Source organism: Haliaeetus albicilla, chromosome 12 (assembly GCF_947461875.1).
Source record: "Haliaeetus albicilla chromosome 12, bHalAlb1.1, whole genome shotgun sequence".
NCBI classification, from domain to species: Eukaryota; Metazoa; Chordata; class Aves; order Accipitriformes; family Accipitridae; genus Haliaeetus; species Haliaeetus albicilla.
Genome location: NC_091494.1, coordinates 15,451,194 through 15,472,947, shown reverse-complemented (window position 1 = coordinate 15,472,947; position 21,754 = coordinate 15,451,194). Strand labels below are relative to the sequence as shown.

The following is a 21,754-nucleotide window of genomic DNA, read 5'->3' as shown; positions in this document are numbered from 1 at the left end:
CCGAACTTAGTTCTGCCGTCAGATAAGCTCAGGAGGGCCACCTTTGTTGGGTACTTCCCTACAATACCTCTCTACTGAATGCTGGCTAGTCTTTATTCCAGTGGACTTAAATTCTCATTCTTGCTTCTAGGAATTAGCAGTGTTCTATAGCAGGATTTCCTATCCTGTCTCTTCTGAGACTAATGTTAAGTGACAGGTGGCTACATAGGTTTCTTGTGGCATATTCCCTCCCTTGGGGAAATCTCTACCTGGCTGATTACCTCAGCTTTTTTTAGGCTTAGCTGAGTGGAGTATAACAGTGAGGCAAATGACAGAATTCAGTATCTTTCTACTCATCCAGCTCATACCTTTAATCTTTGGGGGGGGGAATAAGTAATTCTTTAATTTTGTTTTGGCAGCTACACCCAAAACTGTCTTTGTTATTGTGTTTTGACAAATCTCTGTAATGCAGGAAATACTGCAAAACAGAATAATACCATTTTAAAGCTATTTTCAATAGATGTCATATCTGTTTAATTCCTTAGTTATTGTCAAGTCATGCAATCCTGTGGTATTCAGTTTTTACAATTATCTTCGGACCCACCCTTTGCTCATCCGAAGATACTTCAGCTCACCAGAAGGGACTTTGGCTACCTTAGGTCTAAAAACTGAGAAAAGCTTTGTTGATAAAATTAATCTTATAGAAAGGAAATTATTCTTCACTACTGCAAATGCTCATTTTAAAGTGGGCTGCCCTGTACTAGCTCTTGAAGTCCTTTCCAAAATTCCAAAAGTAAGAAAAAAGTCTACTGTAGCTGCAGAGAAAGATCCATCTAGTCCTCCAATACAGGCTGGTGTTTCAGATTCCAAAGCTGTAAGGGATGGTGCTGGAAGTGGTGATATAGACTGGTCAAAGCCAGTTTCAACTTCCTTTGCTTTGGAGAACACTGTTGAACCTTCAGCACAGTTTGACTGGAGTCAACCAGCAGTAAAATTTGATGATGAGCCCCTTACTCTTGATTGGGGTGAAGACAAAAATGGGTCAGATGAAGAGGACAAGGATGTTGGTATAATGATGAAAAATTCAAAATCTGATTCTAAGAATGGAGAAGATGAGAGAAACTCAGACACCAACATCTCACAAACACCACATGGGGAGATTTCTGATGCAGGAGACACTGAGGTTGATGTTATTGCTGAACAATTGAAGTTCAGAGCCTGTTTGAAGATCCTTATGACTGAACTGAGGACTTTGGCTACAGGTTATGAAGTAGATGGAGGAAAGCTCAGATTTCAGCTGTACAACTGGCTTGAAAAAGAGATTGCAGCTATGCATGAAATATGCAACCATGACACAGGGGCCAAAGACTATTGTAAAACATATACCAAAGTAAATGGGGATCTACTTGATCACGACGATATTATGGATAAGCCAGACATTGGTTCGTATGAACGGCACCAGATAGAAAGACGTAGGTTACAAGCAAAACGAGAACATGCTGAAAGACGAAAGTGGTGGCTGCAGAAGAACCAAGCTCTTCTAAGAGTTTTTCTAAGTTATTGTAGTCTTCATGGGGCACAAGGTGGTGGTTTAGCATCTGTAAGAATGGAGCTGAAGTTCTTGCTGCAAGAGTCACAGCAGGTAAAACAAATTCAAGTAATTTCTATTCACAAGTGTGAACAGTTCTGGACTGTCACTTTTGTCAAATGCTTAAGTTTGTGCCTAGATGGATACTTCTTATGTTCTGCAAGTCTTATGGCCAAGATCATTTTAATGTTCTTGGAGAAAGAACTTGGTATTTAAGCATGCTGCTTTTCCACATACTGATTCTTTGGTTCTTAAGAATCTGTATATGACATTGAGGATTAAGCTACCTATAATTATGGAATATAAATGTTGCTGTTTATACTATAGCTGCAGCATTATATGTGTGTTTTAATAAAATTAAAATTTTGATCACAATATTCTAGGTACCTATGTAATAAATTAAATTCACAGTTGCTGAAATATGACAAAATCTCATTCCCTGCACCTCTGCAAATCATGCAAGGGAGCTACAAGGAATGGGGTCTTAGCTGCAAGCTCAACAAGAAATACCAAGTCAGACAGGGTAGTGCTCCCTTTTACTATATTATGACATTTTCTACATTTATTTCATACAAAAAGAAGTATTTTCCAGCAAATGTAAATGACTAACCTGAGCTACAGCAGATAATCTGATATTGGGCAAGTCATTTAACTTGCTCTAGTCCTCAATTTTTCACATTTCAAATAGGAGCAGTAGACAACTGTTTTGGTGGTACTAGGCTTAGCACAATCTTTTAAGAATAAAAAAAAAAAAAAGTTTGTTTCCACTTGAGGAACTCAGATTAGTGCAAATTTGACTTCTGTTATAAAACTCGGACCAGTGAGTATTATGTCAACTTATGCTACTGCAAGTGCATTTTTAGTTAGTGTTTCTTAATAGACAATCCCAACACTTCCTAATGAACTACATAAAAAAGCTCTCCCTGCACTAAACTGAAAAGAATTCCAGGAAACTTGGCTATCAGGTCTGATCCATATTATTATAGTAAAGAACTTACTTTTGACATCAGTCACAATAAAATCTTGTCTGTACTGTGTAGACAGCAGTGGAGGAGGATAAATAACCCTGGAAAAACATCTAAGATGTAAAATTGTCATTTTTTTAAACTTTTTGTGAAAGCAATAATTTTAAATACAATCTTTTCTTCTAAACAGGAAACTACTGTAAAACAACTTCAGTCTCCACTTCCGTTACCCACAACGCTACCGTTGCTTTCTGCAAGCATAGCATCCACAAAAACTGTGATAGCTAATCCTGTGCTGTATTTAAACAACCACATCCATGATATTCTTTACACTATTGTGCAGATGAAGTCGCCACCACATCCTAATATTGAAGATGTCAAGGTAATGAAAAGCCTTCAGGAAATGCTAAATCATTTTTTATAAAATGGGGAGTGAGCATGAGAAAAATAAAATGTGTGTTTGAGTTAACTTTTCAACACTTACCCTTTCACAATACTGACCTTCTCCCTTAAGTCTAGTGACTGAAAATGCTAGTTAACAACTTGCTTTCTGACATCTTTTTGAATCTGCTTAGTTCCCTTTCATCCAAATTCTGGTCATTCTCAGGGAACTATTCCAAATGTGAATGTTTGCTAAAACACTGAATTCTTGGCTCTTAAAACAACATGATCATGTAAGTTAACTAATTATTATCATTCTAGTCAAATCCTGTAGGGAGATTAATGAAAGTAGAGATGGGAGACTGTAAGTTACCATATAACCTTCTAGTAAGATAGATATTGTAAACCTTACTCAAGCGTGAATTTCCTCAAGTGTACTGGTTTTTAAGGAATTGTGGTGAATTACTTTATCTGACTCCATATTCAGGAGTGAATAACTTCTGTTCAGATTCAGTAAATAGGGGTGGGGGAGGTGGGGGGGAAGCCAAAGAGCCTGAGACTATGACACAGTTAATTACTAAGAAGATAAATCATTATTTTGTACATTTAGATCAGTATTCATATTCATTAAATTAATTTGAATTTCTATTAACTAATTAAATTAGGGAAAAATTAGGAAACTAAATGGGTTGTCCCACTGCAAGGCAGTTAAATTTCTAAAACTGTAACCCAAGCTCATTTACATCTCATTTTCTCTGTTATAGCAGTTGACTCCTTTTCCATCCTTCATTATGCTATAGCAAGCATCTTTCTTACTCTAAAAACTCATGCTTCACATCACATGCATTTTCTTTTAAAAGAGAATTCAGAAAGAAGAGCTGACATCTCCTAACTGCAAAACAACTACTTAGATAATTCATAGCTTGAAGCTAAGGTTTAGCATTTGATTAAATGGAAAGATAGTAGGAAAAGATGGAAATGAACACAGGGTGGGTTTAAAAAAGTTTACATTTTTAACAGTTTGACAGTACCATTTTCTTCACACTGTGGATTTCATCGGACTTTCCAAGAAATCCTTGCATTTCTTCTGTTTAAGAACTGGAATGTTTCTGTTGCATTGTGAGGCAGTAACGGAGTATTATTCTTGTTACTCCTGGAGACTTCTGGAAATTTATAAGCACATAACTGAGGTAAAAAAGAGATTATAGATAAAACAATCATACAATGATTACACAAACTTTTGTATTTTATGCATATTGAGCAACTGCTGCTACATTGAACTGCAATGTTATATAATACAGCTTCCAGGAACCATTGTATCAAATTCATTATCATAAGAGGACATACTTAATCATTCCTTCAGTATACTCATTCATTGTGGCAGTTCTATATTAGAATAAAGTTAATTATCTTGACATAATATTAGAAGGTTTTGACTGCAATCAAATGATCTTGAACAAGCAGTTATAATTTTCAAAGTACTGTATTGTAAACTTAAAGTAACATTCAGTTACTATTTCCTGCACTTGTGTTAAAACTAGGACATTTCTGCATAACAAGTTTCTAATGCTGTTTAGAAAGAATTGTAGTTTACTCACCTTTTATATGTAACTTATGTATAATTTATTGGCTGTTTTTATTTTAGGTGTACACACTTCATTCTTTAGCAGCTTCACTTTCTGCATCCATTTATCAAGCACTATGTGACAGCCACAGCTACAGGTAAAAATGGAAGTGTTTTTACATTTGGAGTATACTTTGCGTATCCAAAATGGAAATTCTTCATGCATGTGTCTAAAAAAGGGATTAAATATCCGTGTATGGGTATAGATACTTAAACAGTATACACATTGCTAGCTTTGATATGCCAGATCAGTTTTACCCAGATAAAATAACACCAATCATTCAGATTTTTTCCAATAAATAATAGGAAGATCTGGTGTCACTCTCACTTGGGATGCTTGTGAAAAATATTTCATTCATTGCTGAATAGGGGTGCAGGGGAAACATTTGAGCCTAACTGAAGTCAGGTTTCAGGCAGTTTATATTCCAAACTGGAAGAGAATGCTGTAAAAACACATTTTTAAAAATTCTTCACAACAAATATATTATTAAAATTTTTTAAAAAGCTTTTTTCTTATCTGGAGCTATGCATATAACATATTAAAATTGATAATGCCACAGGGAAACATTTCAAGTTATAATAAAAAATGTATTATTTTGTGTACCATGAAATTATAAAATTCTTGACTTAGTCCTATAGAATTTTAAATGTTGCATTTTCTGATTAAAATGAGAAGCATGTATATATACTATACTTTATTACAAAAATATTATAAAATCCTTTCTCATTAAAAAAAATTAATTTGTATTTAGCAGTCAAACAGAAGCGAATCAGTTTACAGGGATGGTTTATCAAGGACTGCTTTTGAGTGATCGACGCAGACTGAGGACAGAAAGTATTGAAGAGCATGCAACTCCAAACTCATCTCCTGCTCAGTGGCCTGGTGAGACAAGAATAAGGTTACTTTTAGCACCACTGGACCAGCTCCACATTTCAAAATTATTTCACTGTCCTCTAATATGATGGATGAAATGACAGATGATCAGTGATGGATAAGTGTTTCTGATTTAGTTCTCAAATTAATAACAGCCTTTAACTTTTTCACTTATCAAAACAAATAAAAGGAAACTTTCTATGTGGCAAACATCTTGCTTGAAGAAGAGACCCCGATCTTTAGGATAAACTCAAGCTGATGATTTCTTATCCTAAAATGTTTTCCTCCAGTCTGCCTCACCCCCTATCAGAGCTATTTCTGTTAGCTGTTTCTACAGTACTGTCTTACATCTATACTTTATTTGCTATAGCTATCAAAACAGCTACTCCCAATGTATGAGTATAAATTTAGTATTTTGAGGTCAACTGGGGAAACAGTGCAGGAATTTCATAGGCAAGCTGAAGTGCCCATAGTATTTGCAGAGAAGTACAACAAAGTCATCTCAGACCCAAGAAGGCTTTTTTAAATTTTAATCTTTATGATTTTAAGAAAAATATTAATAGTATGTTTGATCTGAATAAAAGTATCACGTGGCTATTAGTATATGTTTAACATAAAAGGTAGAGGTGAAACATTTCCCTTTTTTCCATTTGTACTCCTACTCACTTAACATAGAACTTTTCCTCTTTTCTCTTTGCAGGTGTGAGTTCACTTATAAATCTCTTAAGTTCAGCTCAGGATGAAGATCAACCAAAGCTAAACATCCTACTTTGTGAAGCTGTTGTAGCTGTCTACCTGAGTCTCCTTATACATGCCCTTGCAACCAACTCATGTAATGAATTATTTCGACTAGCAGCCCATCCTTTGAACAGTCGAATGTGGGCTGCTGTTTTTGGTGGAGGAGTGAAACTTCTCGTAAAACCTCGAAGGCAGTCAGAAAATATTCCAGGTACTTTGTTCTGTAAAGGTCATACTAATAATTTGCATTTTATACCTTTTAATAACCTAGGGGAGATTTCCTTCCTTTTAAAGACAAAAACCAAGCAAGCAGAATTTAAGTATCTAGTGGCAAGCAAAACTGTTATATTAATTAAAAAGCAGAAAAAATATTAGTCTTGCAGTAGTCCTTTCTAACAGCACCCAGCACACTTTGAATTTGCCATAAAAACTGTATAGTTGTTATATTGCTATGATTATTAGCTACTTATAACACTTTTCAGGACTTTCAGTCGTTATTTTTTAGTGAAAAAACAGATGGTATAAATCAGTGTTAATACCTATGGTTTTCTGTACGTGAGAGGTGAGTGTTACTGTTTAACAACTGCCGTAACTTGGAAATAGTATTTCTGAAACCAGTTTCTATTGTAAGAAATTATGTAAGAAATTATTTCACCTTGCAGAAGACCACAGAGAAGAAATATCAACTTCATCTGTCAGAGGAATGGTTCATGCGTATGTCAGGTCCAGCTAAAACCAGGAATTTTGCAAAGGCAGACGAGCATGTCTTAATGAGGAAAAGCAAAATTGGAGATTGAATTTAGGCTCTGGAAACAGAGACAAGTACAACCATTTGTCATAGACTTCATGCTTGCAACAATACTGAAAATCATGTCACACAGACTTTAAAAACAACAATAGGCTTGAAACTCACGCAAAAAATAGATGTTCCATCTCAAATATAAAATAAAACAGTAATAAGGCAATGTACTATTATAAGTATGCACAACAGGTATTTGTCATTCGTGGAATAACTTAAACACACTTAGGGCAGTTATTTTCACAAGATGTTAACACGAATAACTTATATAAAGTCATGTCTTCATTTGAGATGTATTCTGTTTTCCTTTAACCTACAAGCTGCTACAGTTCCTGATGTTTCAGAGGATGGTAATGAAGGTTTGTAAAAACTTGCAGTGTAGATGAATGTTAGTAATGGCTTTTTTTTTTTTTTTAAAAAAAGGTTTTAAATATCTAGCTCCTTTGTAATAAATTAAGTGTGATCTTCAATGTTGCCTAGCCAATAACACTTTGAAAAACAAATTCCACATTAATATTTTGATAACTATTAAGACATTTTAAATCATAACACTTCAAAACAGACTTCAGTTGTCAAAAGTCTGTCTATTCAAATTTTCTTCACTATCTTAAGAGTTCTTTGGCTTATATTTTTAATAACTACTGTTTCTTGTGCAGTTTACAGTTTAGAGAAATTTTATATATTTTATTTTGCAACAAAATTTTTTAATTTCTTTTTTGAGAAATCTTTCAGCTAAAACCTTTTTACTTAAAAGCTGCATCTCCTGAGAACTTAAAATCCAGATAATAAAATGTATTTCTCATGATATTTCCAACAGATAAATACAGTTATTGAATTAATCATAGGTGAACTTTTTGTATGATTACACTTACTTTATTTAGGCTGGCTTTGATTTCTGAATTAGTAGAAATTAGTACCAATAACAATGGGTTAGTTGCTTCAGTTATAACATATAGCCATTTCTAAAGTTGCAGTATTAACATCAGCTTTTCAAATTACCTGAATTTAGCACCACCTCTTCCATCAGAAGAAATGGATAAACATCGCCGTCGGTTTAATATGAGAATGCTAGTGCCAGGAAGACCAGTAAAAGATAGCACTGTACCACCACCTGTACCTGCAGAAAGACCCTCTTACAAAGAAAAGTTTATCCCTCCAGAACTCAGCATGTGGGACTACTTTATGGCAAAGGTAATTTAAAATGGAAAATAGAAGTTACAGTTCATAAAAGTATCTTTCTTTGTTAAGTTTTAAAGGACAAAAATAATGTGAAAAATTTTGAGTGCTTTTCATAGTAAGCTGCAGAATATATCCTCATAATAAAAGATGAAGAGTCTACAAGTCTATTACTTAACTTTGAAAATATGTCTCTTGTCAATAATAGAGATTAACGCTTATCCCCTTGCTACTTGTTTATGTTTTAGGGAAACTTATTTATAGGTTAACTTGTCATTTAAACTCTATGACAGCAATAACTAAAGTAAGAGCTGACTATTAAGAGATCAGAAAATTCATTTATAGCAGACTGTTATTTTGCATTGCAGCCATTTCTTCCTTTATCAGACAGCGGTGTTATATATGATTCTGATGAAAGCATTCACAGTGATGAGGAAGAGGATGATGCTTTCCTCTCTGATGTACAGATCCAGGAACACAAAGATGCCAATTCTTACAGGTTAGCAGAAATTGCCACTATTTTAGAGTAATTACGTTGTGTGCTTACCTTTGCTTCCAAATTAAAGAAAATACAGGTCCTCTGCACCATCCAGACTTATCTGTGGCAATGGGATTACAGAAGTGACAAATTCTCATCACGGTAACAGCTTCCCATTTACTTGCCAAAAAAACAGGATTAGGAAGTCAAAGCTGTGTGGCTTGTGTTTTGGGGGAGGGGAAAAAAACAAATAAAAAACCCCTTATCTTCATTTTTAAGACACAAAGAACATGAGGTACCACAATGCCAGCTCTAGAATGATGTTTTAGGCTACTGCTTAAAGTATAATGTCTAGTTTTTGAATGAGAGGCAGATTAAATAGAACACTTAAAAGAGAAAATGTTAGAAGACAAAATAAAGTGGATGTTCTCAGCATTATAATAATAGAGAAAAATGATGGCTCTTTTATGTGTTCGAGTGTCTCATTAGTCCTTATGGCTATACTGTGTAGGATTTGTATATTTAATATCTGTGAGACTCTTTCACTGTGAAAGCTTCTGCCATGAATGCCAAACTCAAGTAGTGTCTTGTCTGTATTCATTGTGATTTCATGGAGAATTTCAGGAGATATTTCAGGGGGCTTGTACTTAATTCTCAGTCTTGCAAAGGCTCACGTATGCATACTCTTTTATCTGGGGGAAGAGTACAATAATCTGGGATTTGTAAAAGAGAGAAGGGGATACTATCTGTTACAGTGAGATGCCCTTAGAGGCACCCTTATGTTGCATAGTAGATATATAAGTAGCTTTCTCTATGTGTCTGGTAAACCTCAGTGAACCATCTACACTGTTTTTCTAATCTGTGTATTTGGTAGAAGGCAAAAAATATTCTGCAGATAACTGTGTTAATGTTGTTTTACACAACTAAATCTATACTTTTTATACAGCTGGGCTCTTCTGCATCTGACAATGGTAAAATTAGTTCTGCACAATGTTAAGAACTTCTTTCCCATTGCTGGTCTGGAATTCACTGGTATGTTAAATTCTGCTTTACATTTCAGTTTTCTGTGTAAGTGGCTTTCTGTCAGACTTTGCTTTTTAATTTTCATTTTTAAATTTAAATAATTTAATACATTACTTTTTACAATTACGAACACGTACACTTCCTTTCAAGACTTTTTTTTTTTTGATGTTTGTATTATTCTGGGGTTTTATACACACTAACTTAAATGATTATTTTTTTTCTCTAAGCCTTACTTTATTAATATATCTGTTTAGATCTGCCTGTAACATCACCATTAGGCATTGCTGTAATAAAAAATTTGGAACACTGGGAACAGATTCTTCAAGATAGAATGGACCAGTTTGAAGGCCCACCACCAAACTACATCAATACTTATCCTAGTGACCTTGGCGTAGGTGCAGGACCAGCTATTCTCCGCAATAAAGCAATGATTGAACCTGAAAACACACCATTCAAGTAAGTATTTTTTTCCTAGCAAGACCACATTCTTTGATCATAGAAATACTAAAGAGTATTTCCACCTAAAGTTAAACAGCCAAATGAAGTTTGGCTAGATCTTAGTTCTAGCCAATGCTTTACAGAAACCACTTTCCCATGTCCCTTTGTTCCTTCTTATGCAGCTGTTTCCTGCAGCAACCTTTACTTATTCTGCTGCACCTTTCACAACTGCAAGAAAGAAAAATAAGAAGGAAAGAGTGGAGCTTGAAGGCCTACAAATCAAGGGCAACAGCTGCTGTTGGGAAGACCCTATTCAACCTCTTTTACTATTCCTCTAGTAGGAGCTGTCTCCCACCCTACCTCAGCAGCAAAAGAGTTATATAATACATGCAGATGTCAGGAGGAGGAGAGAAAGAAAGTTGTAGTACAGTCCTTGTAAAGCCAATCCTCCTGTGTTTAGACCAATGTCATGCTTGCAGGTATCTTTAAATGCAGAGAGTGAACCATGTTTTCAACTCAAAAATAGCTTGCTTTTCTCCATATACTAAAATACAACTTTAGGTTACTTCACTATATATGACTTTGAATTTGATGCTGCTATAGGATTTTATTAAAATATTCTTACAAACATGCACTGCTTCTTAAGAAATATTTGTCCTCAGATCTGAGGCAGTGAATTTTATTTGGCTCATATGAGCTAAATATTTGTGAATCTTTTTGAATACTGAAAGAAACATGTGAGGAAATTCTGTAGGGCCAGCATAATTTCAACATAAAAGCAGTTTTAGTAGAATGTAAATATAGACATAAATGCATGTTAGCAGATTACACTGTAGTATGTGGAAGTTAGTAACATAACTTAGATTTTTTTAAAAAATGCAAGAAAAATGTATCTCTTGATATTTGCCTTGAACAAATTACAGCTTAAACTTTGGTGGTTGGTTTTTTTCCTTCAAATTGGAATTTTAGCTGAAGTCAGAGTCTTTCTTTAGATTTATTTTTTTTTGTTTTGTCCACCTTTAATTACATGGAAGCTTTTTCCTTTTTTTTTTTCCCTCCTTCTTCTTCTTCTGTTTTATGCAGATCAAAGGATTATTCAGCTCTTCCAGCAAAAAGGCTCTGGCATTTTCTTGTGAAGCAAGAACTTCTTCAGGAGACTTTCATAAGATATATATTCACAAAGAAAAGAAAGCAAAGTGAGGTAAACAAAGGATGTAACTTTTTTTAAAAAGAAAGCTCAGTTATAACTGTTCCTCAGTCTCTTCAATATTTCTTTTAATTTTTCTTTCCATTTTTTTTGTTGGCATTTCAATTTCCTTTCTTTCATTTAACAGTGTGGGTTTTTATAAAATCAACATGACTGTCATGTTGTTTATTGAAATATCAACTGAATCAAATATTTTTAGACAAGACATAACTCACCTTACCTTTATGTATTTGAATACTGTCTTAATAAAGAAACAGAACATTTGCAATAACTGTAATAAGTAAATAAATTTGAGTCTTCATAATTTTTTTGTGTCATATTGAAAAACAAATTTAAATAAGCTATTACTTTGTGTATATGTATATATGCATGAGTAATATATACATATAAAAGTAATATTATATAGTAATATATAATATGGGGCTTTACAAATTGTACCAGTTACAACTGTAATGAGTTCTAACTGAAAATTTAAACCAACACATAAGTACCATGGGGGAAAAAAAAGTATATTATTTAATATCTTTAAGAATTCCTGTAAGTATGGAGTTTGTGTGTGTATTATTCCTCCATTTATTTACTATATCATACATTTTGTGTTCATCTAGGAGGCATTACATTTTAAGTGAGTTTGTTTAGATTCCTGTCTTAGTTTCTGTGCCTTTTATAAAAAGTTGAAAATACATTTGTCATCATTTACTGACAGAGTGGCCTTTAAAATCTAGTTTGGAATGTTTCATTCTTCTTTTATATTTGTTTGTGCATGTGTTTTGTGTTTGTGACTGTGTGATGTTATGTAGTCTGTAGAAGATCGTGTGGAGCAGGTCAAACAAAACTGCGTAGCAGAAGATCACAAAAACAAGGTAGTATCCCTTCTCCCAAACCTCTAGCACATTCTTAAAAGTTCTGTGGAACTGGCTTTCCTTTCTCTAATGTGACTAACAGAAGCTATATGTTCTGTGTAGTCTGTGTGACAGGCTTTTAATCAGTGAATTAACTTTGGATGTCCTGATAATTGGGATGAGTGAACACCTTGTAAATAGTGTTGCACACACAACTTTGTGTTTCTTACACTCAAATATAACTTTTGGCTTCTAGAACACCAAAGAGTATGAGAAGTCTAAAGTCTAGCTTCCTAAACAATGCTGAGGCCACTGAACTTTTCTTGCATGAATTTTGTATAGATTTTTGCAGTCTGAATGTACCACTACAAAATGGATTTTCATGCTAATTGAAATTTCTTATAAATGTTTTGTAGGTTGAAGCAGATCTTGGCTACCCTGGAGGAAAAGCAAAAATCATTCACAAAGAATCAGATATGATAATGGCATTTGCAGTTAATAAGGTAAGCCTCAAATACTACAATAAGTGTAATAAAAAGATCTTTTTTAATTATAGTTAGTATAAATTTTCTATTTGTGTTGCATAGGCAAACAGCAATGAAATTGTTTTGGCATCTACACATGATGTTCAAGAACTTGATATTTCAGCTCTACTGGCTGCTCAGTCATTTATATGGATTGGGGAAGAATATGACAGAGAGTCTAAAAGGTAGGATAGTTTCTGCGTTATTATATTAAGAGTATTGGATTACTGTGAGGCTGCATATATAATACCTGTGTAAGCACAAGTCAATCATACAAAAAAAGTTTATTACTCTTCTTCAGTAGGTTTCAGACTGCTTTACAAAGGAGTGACGGAAGGCAAAGAATAATTACTACTGCCTTTGTTTTACACATGGAGAAACTAAGGTTTTGAGGGGTTTGAGTATTTTGGGCATGTCTGCACTGCACAGTGAAGCAAAAGCCCATGGTGTCTAAGCTAATAAAGGAAGCACTGCCTTAAAAACACTGCAGTTGCATCATCGCATCATTGAGTCTAGTTGTGGTAGCTGATGCTTGTTGTATAATGCAATGGCCTGAATTACTGTCTCCTCCATTATTGTGCTGACAACTGTGAAATGTATCAGTTGCAGCAAGCACTCATCTGTACCACACTCTTGTACAGAATAGATATAAATATAGGCACGTGGGTCAGGAATATTTCAACAATATTCTTCTCAAGAGAGCTTATATTCTCAACATCAACCACAGTTAGGATCATCTGTTGACGTTAAACACCTATAGCTTTGGAGCACATGGAAAGCATTTGTACAATCTAAGTGCAGGAATTATCGATTTATAGTTTCATTATCACCACTTCCTCTATCCACTGCCATTAGGCTCTTGACAGTGAGATAAATGAACAGCACTGGTAGCAAAGAAAGATTTGTTTAAAGCAGAACACTGCTATTCTTTTACAGTTCTGATGATATTGACTTCCGTGGTTCTACCACAACACTAACTCAGTCAACTGCACCATCTTTTGGAGTGAATCAGATACAACCATCTTCATCTATGCCATGGTTAGGCAGTGGTCAAACTAGCACTGGGGCTGGTGTGGTAAGTACTTTTGTTGCATGCAGCTCAAGGAGACTGTTACTTTTTTTTTTTACTGTGTGATTCAGTAGAGAGACCTAGTCTGCATTAGTCATCATACTGTTAATTCAGTGTTGTAAAAGGCCTACAATGACCAAGACCTAGCCAAAAAGAAGGCTAAACTAAGCATTCTCTTGTATATTGTGTCACAGAAAATAATGGGACAATCAGTTTTTTCTGTTTATGGGAACTTTGAGGTAGGACCTGGAGTTTCTGGGGACAAAACAAAACAAAAATAAAAAGCCAACCAAAACCAGAACAATCCCAAACTTAAAATTCTTGCATTGGGAATAATATCGAAAGCATACACATCAGCATGTGTTTAAGTTCTTTGTATAATAGAAGATAACATTAATACTGTTTGAACTTTCATGTCTAAAAAAGCTGTCATAAACAGGCTTTAATTACTATACTGCAACTACACATAATTAGATGCAAATAATTTTAGCTTAACAAGCTTTTTTTATCTGGGGGACACTCACCATGTAGTAGTATAAACAAAACTGAAGAGTATGTTTCTGTCTTTTTTTCAAAATTATTTTAATTTTTATTTGTTTTATATGAAGCTTATTAAAAGAAATCTGAATAACGTCAAGAGAATGGCTTCACATCCAGTCCATCAGTATTGTAAGTGAATCATACTTACTAGTACAGAGTAGATAATTTTCTATGAAATATTTTAGTATTAATGAGCATCTGTCTTTTAATCTTAGATCTTACAGGAGCACAAGATGGTAGTGTTCGAATGTTTGAGTGGACAAGGCCACAGCAGTTGGTATGCTTCCGGCAGGCTGGGAATGCCAGGGTTACAAGAATGTATTTCAATTCCCAGGGCAATAAGGTAGGTACAACATTTAGAATTTTGCCTTTTTTTTTTTCTTTTTTTTTTTTTTTTTTTTTTAAATTCATAAGGAAACATTTGCTTGTGCTGTGACCTCTAAAACAGTTTTAACTGGTGACACACAAAACTCTTAAGATGTCCTAGAATGATGGTATAGGCAGTATCATATCATTCATTTTGGCTGCATAAGGAAGCTTTGTAATAAACACTGACGCTTACTCTCCTTTCCCTTCTGTCAGCTTCACACTGCTATCCCATTTGCCACATTTTCAGACTTTGTTTTCCCTGTTCTGAAATCTGTGTTCTCATATGGTGACCTTTTAAAAAAAAAAAATACTGAGCTTGCTTACTTATTTTATAGAAGCAGATTTGTATCAATCTAGGCAGGAGTTTACAAGAAGTACTTCATTCACACTTTACATTCTGGCCAAAATAAAGTTTTGACAGAATGCATTACCTACAAGATATATATAATACAGCCTATTAGTTGAAGAATGCAAGTATACTGCAGTACAGTGGAGAGCAGAAGGAGAGTACAAAAGAGCTATACACTTTGGCCAGAAACGACTCTGTGAGGTATATGAGATGCAGAAAACAGAGTGGACAAAGAAAGAAATTGGGAGGAATACCCACCCTCCTCAGGTTTTTCATGTTGCCCATTCTGTTATTTTAGCAGGTCTTGTCTGCATTTTACTGACAAACTATTTAACTTTATTATAGTTAAAAGCCATACAAAATGAATTAAAGGAGTTTGGGCATGACTGTAAGATAGCTATAAAACTGCAAAGGTCAACATTTAGAAATAGCTGGAAATATAAAGTATCTCCCAGCATACCTATTTTCAGGTAGCATAAAATCTCATTTAAACCTTTTTTAAAAATCAGTGTTTTGATTGTGTTTTGAGATGTTGCAATCTTAACATCACATGAGAATCAATTTTAAGTAAGAAATTAAGATGTACTAGTTGTCCCCACTGCTTCACATGGAGGTCACTCAGGCAGGACTCATGAAACCTAACTAAAAGGAGAAAATATAAAAAATAATTCTAAATATTTCTAAAAACATTTTGTAAAATACTTATAGAGCATGATGTATAGAATATACAGCATTAATTGTTATGCGTTTTCATTAATAAATATAACTCAGTCGTTTTACCATTCATGATATGGTACAGTCCTTCCATAATTGTTGTTATCATGCATTTATGGCATACTGTCATGCATCATACTTTACTAAGCATTTTCAAGTAGAGTCATGGAGCAATGATACCTCTAAGCTTTAGCATTTAACATTAGGATTTGAAAGATAAGCTTGCACACTTAAAAAGGCTCCATTTCTAGAAAAGCAGTAGGTATGTAGGAGACCATCAGTCATTAAATAATCATTAAACATTCAGCACTGAACTCACTTGGCTTCTAAACTACTTTTTTGTACGTGACAATTGTTGATATTTAATATGCAGGCAGCAGTTTGGTGTGTTAGGTGGGTTTTTTCCTGAAGTCAGCTGTTTACTGTCATGAAGTAAGCACCCAGTAACCAGTACGTTATGCTAATAAATGCAGTTTCTTCCTTGCAGTGTGGTGTTGCTGATGGTGAAGGGTTTCTAAGTATTTGGCAAGTAAACCAAACCACCTCAAATCCTAAGCCCTATCTGGTAAGTAAACAGAAAATTTTATTTTTATTTTTTATAGAGGAAAGTTAAGTCTTTAAGACAGGCTAAGAGTGTAAGAGTTTCACTGAGATGTTTTTGATTTTACTGCTTTTTAATTGGCATACTTTGTCAAAACAATTGTAGAGTTTCAGTGATACATCTTTGGAAGACTAATTGTCCATAACCATAAGCTGCAATGTAATTACAAATACTACTTCAGCAATACCCTTGATTAAATTAGAAATCAGAGCTGACAGTAATGATTTTACAACACGAAGACTTAGTAAAAACACACTCTTCAATTCTTTTCACTGCTTCTTAACTGTACATGAAGACCATGCTTAATTTGAAATTCAGGCTATTGTGATATATTGTGGATTTGTTATAGTTAACTTTTTTAGCATCTTTTTATTTTATACTGGATTTTTAACCCATTGTTCCATTCTCTGAGGTTTCAAACTGCATTGCCCATCAGTTTTTAAACTTTGTTTAAAAGACTGCTTCTGTTATGCTATCAGTGACATCAGACTGATAGTAACTTTTGATGCAGACTACAACTAGTAAGATTGCATCTTTTCTGTTTTGTTTTTAATAGAGTTGGCAGTGCCACAGTAAAACCACAAGTGACTTTGCATTTATAACCTCTTCAAGTCTAGTTGCTACATCAGGACAGTCCAGTGATAACAGGTGTGTTTAAAGAAACAATGAGGAATTTCACCAAACCTACCTATTCATCTCCATTAACTTGCTAGCTCTTGTGCATTAATGTGTGGCTGACATTTTAAGGCTCAGTGTTGTAAGCTTTATTACAGCTTGAACTTGCCAAATGATTTCTTTGAACATCATTCCTTCAGTCGCATGTTTCCTAAATTTAGTTTTTGTGAGGAGTGATCAACACTTAACCAGTTTTTTGAAGGTGTATTCCAAATGCAACTGGTTTACCATGATGCTGTTGCTGGGGTGAGAAATATGTTCAGCAAAGGCAAGGTAATTCTTTTGCTCTGAAAAGAATAACTTCAATAATTTCTTGGTACAACCTAGGATTAGTACACATCTTAAAGGTAGAAAGTATAGTTCCACTAAGAAGCATAAAAGAGCAGAGAAAGAATTAAAGCTCTTAACTCTTTGCATATGCTGTCCAATGACTGCAGAGAGTCACAGGCTCCTTGTTCAGTTCTGCCTTCCAGCCTTTGACATGAAAAGCAAACGCTTTCTGAGTCATGTCACCCCATGAATCACTTGGCAACAGGCTGTAACGACTTTTTCCCCCCCCTCAGAAACGTGTGCCTCTGGGACACCTTGGTTTCATCTGGTAACAGTCTTATACATGGTAAGTACTACAGTGAAAGTTAGACTTCTTATTGACTAAGGAAATATACCATGTGTATGCATTTGGGGCAAGGGGAAAAATTTGCACTGGGAGGCTGGTCTAAAGCGTTGCACACTAATGCATGCACCAGAAGTAGTACTATATAGTCTCTAGCATGATGTTAATCTGTTCTATATAGAAAAGTATGAACAAAGAAGGTCATACACAAAGCTGGTTTTGTGACAGTATTAGTAAAGTCTGAAATATACGAATAGAGTCCTGAAAAAAAAAATTAACAGCTAATTAAGGCTGCATTATTGAACTTTTATGTGTATGCAGGCTTTCACTTAAACTGGCACTTATTAATTAATATACCCAGTACTCTGTTGAAGCACAGAGGAAAAGATAATTGTCCGTAATAGTAGAAGCAACTCCTTCCGTCTACTGTCCTTGTCTTTCAGCACTTGGACTTGATTCTTAAAAAGATGTTTGTGTCTGTTTGACCAAGTGCAATAATTTTATCTTTATGTAACAAACTAAAGCAAAATCCTGTCATGTTGTGCTATGAAAGAAAAATACATACAAATCCAAATATAATATCCTGGGCTTTTAAAAGAGCAAATTCAACCATCATAAGCATCTGCAAACAACTGCAGTACTTGAATAAGCAATCAGTGCATTCTGAGATTCATATTTTAAAACTAGCAGATTGCACGTTTCAGCCTTATTTTAAAGAGATTGAGTCAGGGCTCCTATGAAAAATAGGTTGGGAAATTAGAATGTAGTAATACGTATCTATAATGTAATTAATATTTACTTTATTTTTTTAATTCAGGAATTTAACTGAACTTAATATGGTGAATTTTATATTTTCTCAATTTTTTTAAATTCAGGTGTGTGCCTGTATTCTAAAATAAACTAGACCACGTATCATCCTTCCTTGTGCATTAGATCTATATAGCTTTAAGGAGAGCAAAAAGCTGTCAGCTGATATGACACTACCCATATGAAGGAATGTACCTGTCCAAGTTAGAAAATATTCAGATAACAATTTATAGAAGAAATGCATTTTAAGATCAAAAGCTACTTACAGTTTCAAATCTATTAAATTCTGACATTTTGCTTCTTCAGCCTTCACTTGTCACGATCATGGTGCCACAGTACTTCAGTATGCACCTAAACATCAACTGCTAATTTCTGGAGGTAGGAAGGGATATATCTGTATCTTTGACATCAGACAGAGGCAACCCCTTCACACCTTGCAAGCGCATGAATCAGCTGTTAAGGCCCTTGCACTGGATCCTTCTGAGGACTATTTTGTTACAGGCTCAGCAGAAGGTAATATGAAGGTAAGTTATCAGAGGAGCTGAGTTGTATAGGAGAGTATTTAGCTGAAGTAGTGTATTGACATATGTTGATCAGCATGCTGTAAACAGCCAGATGAATGCAGTAACAAAACAAAAACAAACCAAATAAACCCAAACATGCATTTGATATACAGGATGCTTGCCTTAAGTTTATAATGTAAACTTAAATATACTAATATCCTTCTAAACCAAGTAGGTTTTGTTCTCTGCTAAAGAAGATTAAACAGTCTTTTTGAAGTTGTGTGACTGAATTTTAAGCAGATAAAGCAAAGTGCATGATTCTGAAATCTTACCTTTATTTGTCTCTGTTAAAAATGTTTTGCCTTTGGATATTTCCCTTTGTAATACAGGGGGCGCTCAGTAACTTCAACATTGTGTAAAGTTTCTGTAACGTCAAGTTCTGTGCTTTTTCTCTTGATGCTGTAGCCTCAGACAGCTACTGAGATGTCATAGTAGTAAGAAACAAACAACAAACACCACCCCCCTACCCCACCTCCAAAATACAGCCCCTATTTTAAAGGGCTTATTTCCTGAATACTAAAGGAAGGAAATACAAGACCATGGTAAAGAAAAAGAGAATACAGTTTCTTTCTTTGTAGCTGGACTGCATACTGTTTAATAGATGCTTTCTGTGTTTCCGCACACTTCATAGGCTGGTCTTGATGGGGGCTCCTGCAACTTAAGACACAACAGACAGCTCAGCAGCAGTGCTACCACTCTGCACGCTTATTACTTATGCAGCTTACTCTCTGCAGCATTCCACAGCAGAAAAGCATTTACAGCTGCTGGAAAGCTGACAATAGTCATCTTGGACAAAAATGGAACCTGTCCATTTCTGCACCTTTCATGGGGCGGGGGGGGGGGGGGGGGAGCTGGGAGGGACACTACTGATAAGGTAACACAGGGCAGCTTCACCCTGCCGAGTAACCAGCTGGTCCACATTAAGGTAGCCTTACACCGTCTTGCCTTATGCTTCACCAGGAGACTCTCAAGATGCTTGGACTTGTTGTAATTGTTGCTAATAGACAATAAAAAATACACTTTATCTTTGTTGAATAGGGTTTAGAACAGCCAAGAATCTGAAACATTAGGGAAAAAACACAAATCCTAATTTTAATCTCCTTTTGTCATTTGTCATTCTTTTGATACAGGTGTGGAGACTGACTGGCTATAATTTAATTCATTCATTTAAAAATGAACATGCTAAGCAGTCCATTTTCAGAAATATTGGTGCTGGTGTCACCCAGATTGAAACTGTGCAAGGCAATCGTATCTTCTCCTGTGGAGCAGATGGCACGCTGAAAATGAGGGTTCTTCCCAATGCTTTCAACGTACCTTCAGGCATTTTTGACATTCTGTAGTGTTATGTGAGCTAATCCTGTTTTTATATAATGTCCCTTTAAGTAGCTAAAAACAGTGATATGCACTGTGGAAAGGAAACATTTTGTTTCCTTTCAAAGGAGTTACTGCAGCATTAAGTATTATGGGGCAAAAGATTAAAAAAAATACTTTTACAACAGGTATATTTTGAGTATGCCCATAAGGATCACTGGTGTGGAAATGCATGTACTGTATTGTAAAAGCAAAGAATTAAACCTAGTACAGTCAGTCACAGGTGGGGTTATTGCTTAATAACCCACAAGCTGCATTTAAGTAAGTGTATTGTAAAGATTCTGACAATTGTCAGTCACTTAACAAGCACTGTGGCTCTACAAGTCAGTAAGCATTTCTGATGTGATTCTGATTATTTTTATCCCAGTTCCCACTAATTGAAGCATGTGTACAACTTCTCATTGTAAAATAGTTTAGTTTTAATTAAAGGTACTCAGTGTATTTGATTTTTGCAAGAAAGTGTAATGGATGCAAATGCCGTGGAATGTGTGCAATCAAGAATGTACTATGAGACATGTATCATTTTATGCTGAGATATTTTTTTCCCCCAGTTAGTATTAATACACAGTTGATACTGTAACTTGCACATCAACACATTTTTAAATGTGATGGTTTTTAATTTGCACACTATTTTCCTTTCTTTCTGACAGCTATGTTTTCTATTAGACACCTGCCTTTACTTTAGGAATGTACTGTAAGCACTAAATGGTTGTAGTGAAGACATCCATGATTCTAGTAAGCTTTTAGTTTTGAAATTCATTTGTCCAGAAAATACTTCATTAAATGAAGCTGTTAAGAGAATACCAATGGGACATATAATGCCACATTTCAGATGAAGGTCAGGCTTTATGTGGCCAGCTAGTAAATAGTGGATAAAACTGGTAATTAAATTATTACCACAGTATATTGTATAAACTATGCAGAGTTCAATATTGTTTGCTTGTAATATAACTAGCTACTGTTGTCAGATGTATTTTTCTGTTGTAAACAAAAAACATGTTCTTAAGAGACTGGAACGGATGTCTGCGTATTTAAATGTTTAACAAACTGTCTTATTCCTCCAATGAAAATTTTGATGTCTGTGCTGTATTGTAAAGTATACTAGAATCAAAAGCACCTTTCTCCAAAGGTGATTTTAAATTGCAGGCTGTGAAGTATGAGAAGTATGAAAAGAAAGAAGAGTAAATGTCATTGTTTAGTTTTCCCTTTGTAATTTAAATAAATTACTTTTATTTCATGGAACAGTCCATTCCAGAACTCCTCCTTTTATTTAAATAGATTTAACTAAACCTCCAGCAGACTAACTGGATACTGCCTGAGCTAGCTTTAACTTGACCTCACACTATACTGAGATAAAAAGGATTAGCTGTTTGCATTTTATTTTCAGCTGTCCTAGAAAAGCATAAGGCTAACAGAATTTAGTTCTTCATTTCCAACAAAGGCAGCT

General features: G+C 34.8%; 1 protein-coding gene across 7 annotated transcripts in view; it reads left to right on the top strand.

Annotated features, from left to right (window-relative positions):
* DMXL2 (Dmx like 2) overlaps positions 1–21,549 on the top strand; it is a 56,010-nt gene extending 34,461 nt beyond the window's left edge. Inside the window, exons 24-45 of one of the 7 annotated variants that reach the window (XM_069798252.1) lie at positions 525–1,621; positions 2,723–2,914; positions 4,559–4,635; positions 5,293–5,420; positions 6,112–6,360; positions 7,269–7,307; positions 7,958–8,139; positions 8,493–8,623; positions 9,549–9,634; positions 9,880–10,081; positions 11,147–11,264; positions 12,071–12,133; positions 12,529–12,615; positions 12,700–12,821; positions 13,573–13,711; positions 14,314–14,374; positions 14,461–14,588; positions 16,165–16,242; positions 16,835–16,926; positions 17,517–17,569; positions 18,680–18,897; positions 20,067–21,549. In XM_069798252.1, the coding sequence (XP_069654353.1) occupies positions 525–1,621; positions 2,723–2,914; positions 4,559–4,635; positions 5,293–5,420; positions 6,112–6,360; positions 7,269–7,307; positions 7,958–8,139; positions 8,493–8,623; positions 9,549–9,634; positions 9,880–10,081; positions 11,147–11,264; positions 12,071–12,133; positions 12,529–12,615; positions 12,700–12,821; positions 13,573–13,711; positions 14,314–14,374; positions 14,461–14,588; positions 16,165–16,242; positions 16,835–16,926; positions 17,517–17,569; positions 18,680–18,897; positions 20,067–20,276 (3,752 nt within the window). In that variant the 3' untranslated portion in view covers positions 20,277–21,549. Of the gene's footprint in view, positions 1–524; positions 1,622–2,722; positions 2,915–4,558; positions 4,636–5,289; positions 5,421–6,111; positions 6,361–7,268; positions 7,308–7,957; positions 8,140–8,492; positions 8,624–9,548; positions 9,635–9,879; positions 10,082–11,146; positions 11,265–12,070; positions 12,134–12,528; positions 12,616–12,699; positions 12,822–13,572; positions 13,712–14,313; positions 14,375–14,460; positions 14,589–16,164; positions 16,243–16,834; positions 16,927–17,516; positions 17,570–18,679; positions 18,898–20,066 lie in introns of all 7 variants that reach the window. The other 6 variants (XM_069798259.1, XM_069798254.1, XM_069798253.1 and 3 more) reach the window with 6 other exon arrangements.
* The last annotated feature ends 205 nt before the right edge of the window (positions 21,550–21,754 follow it).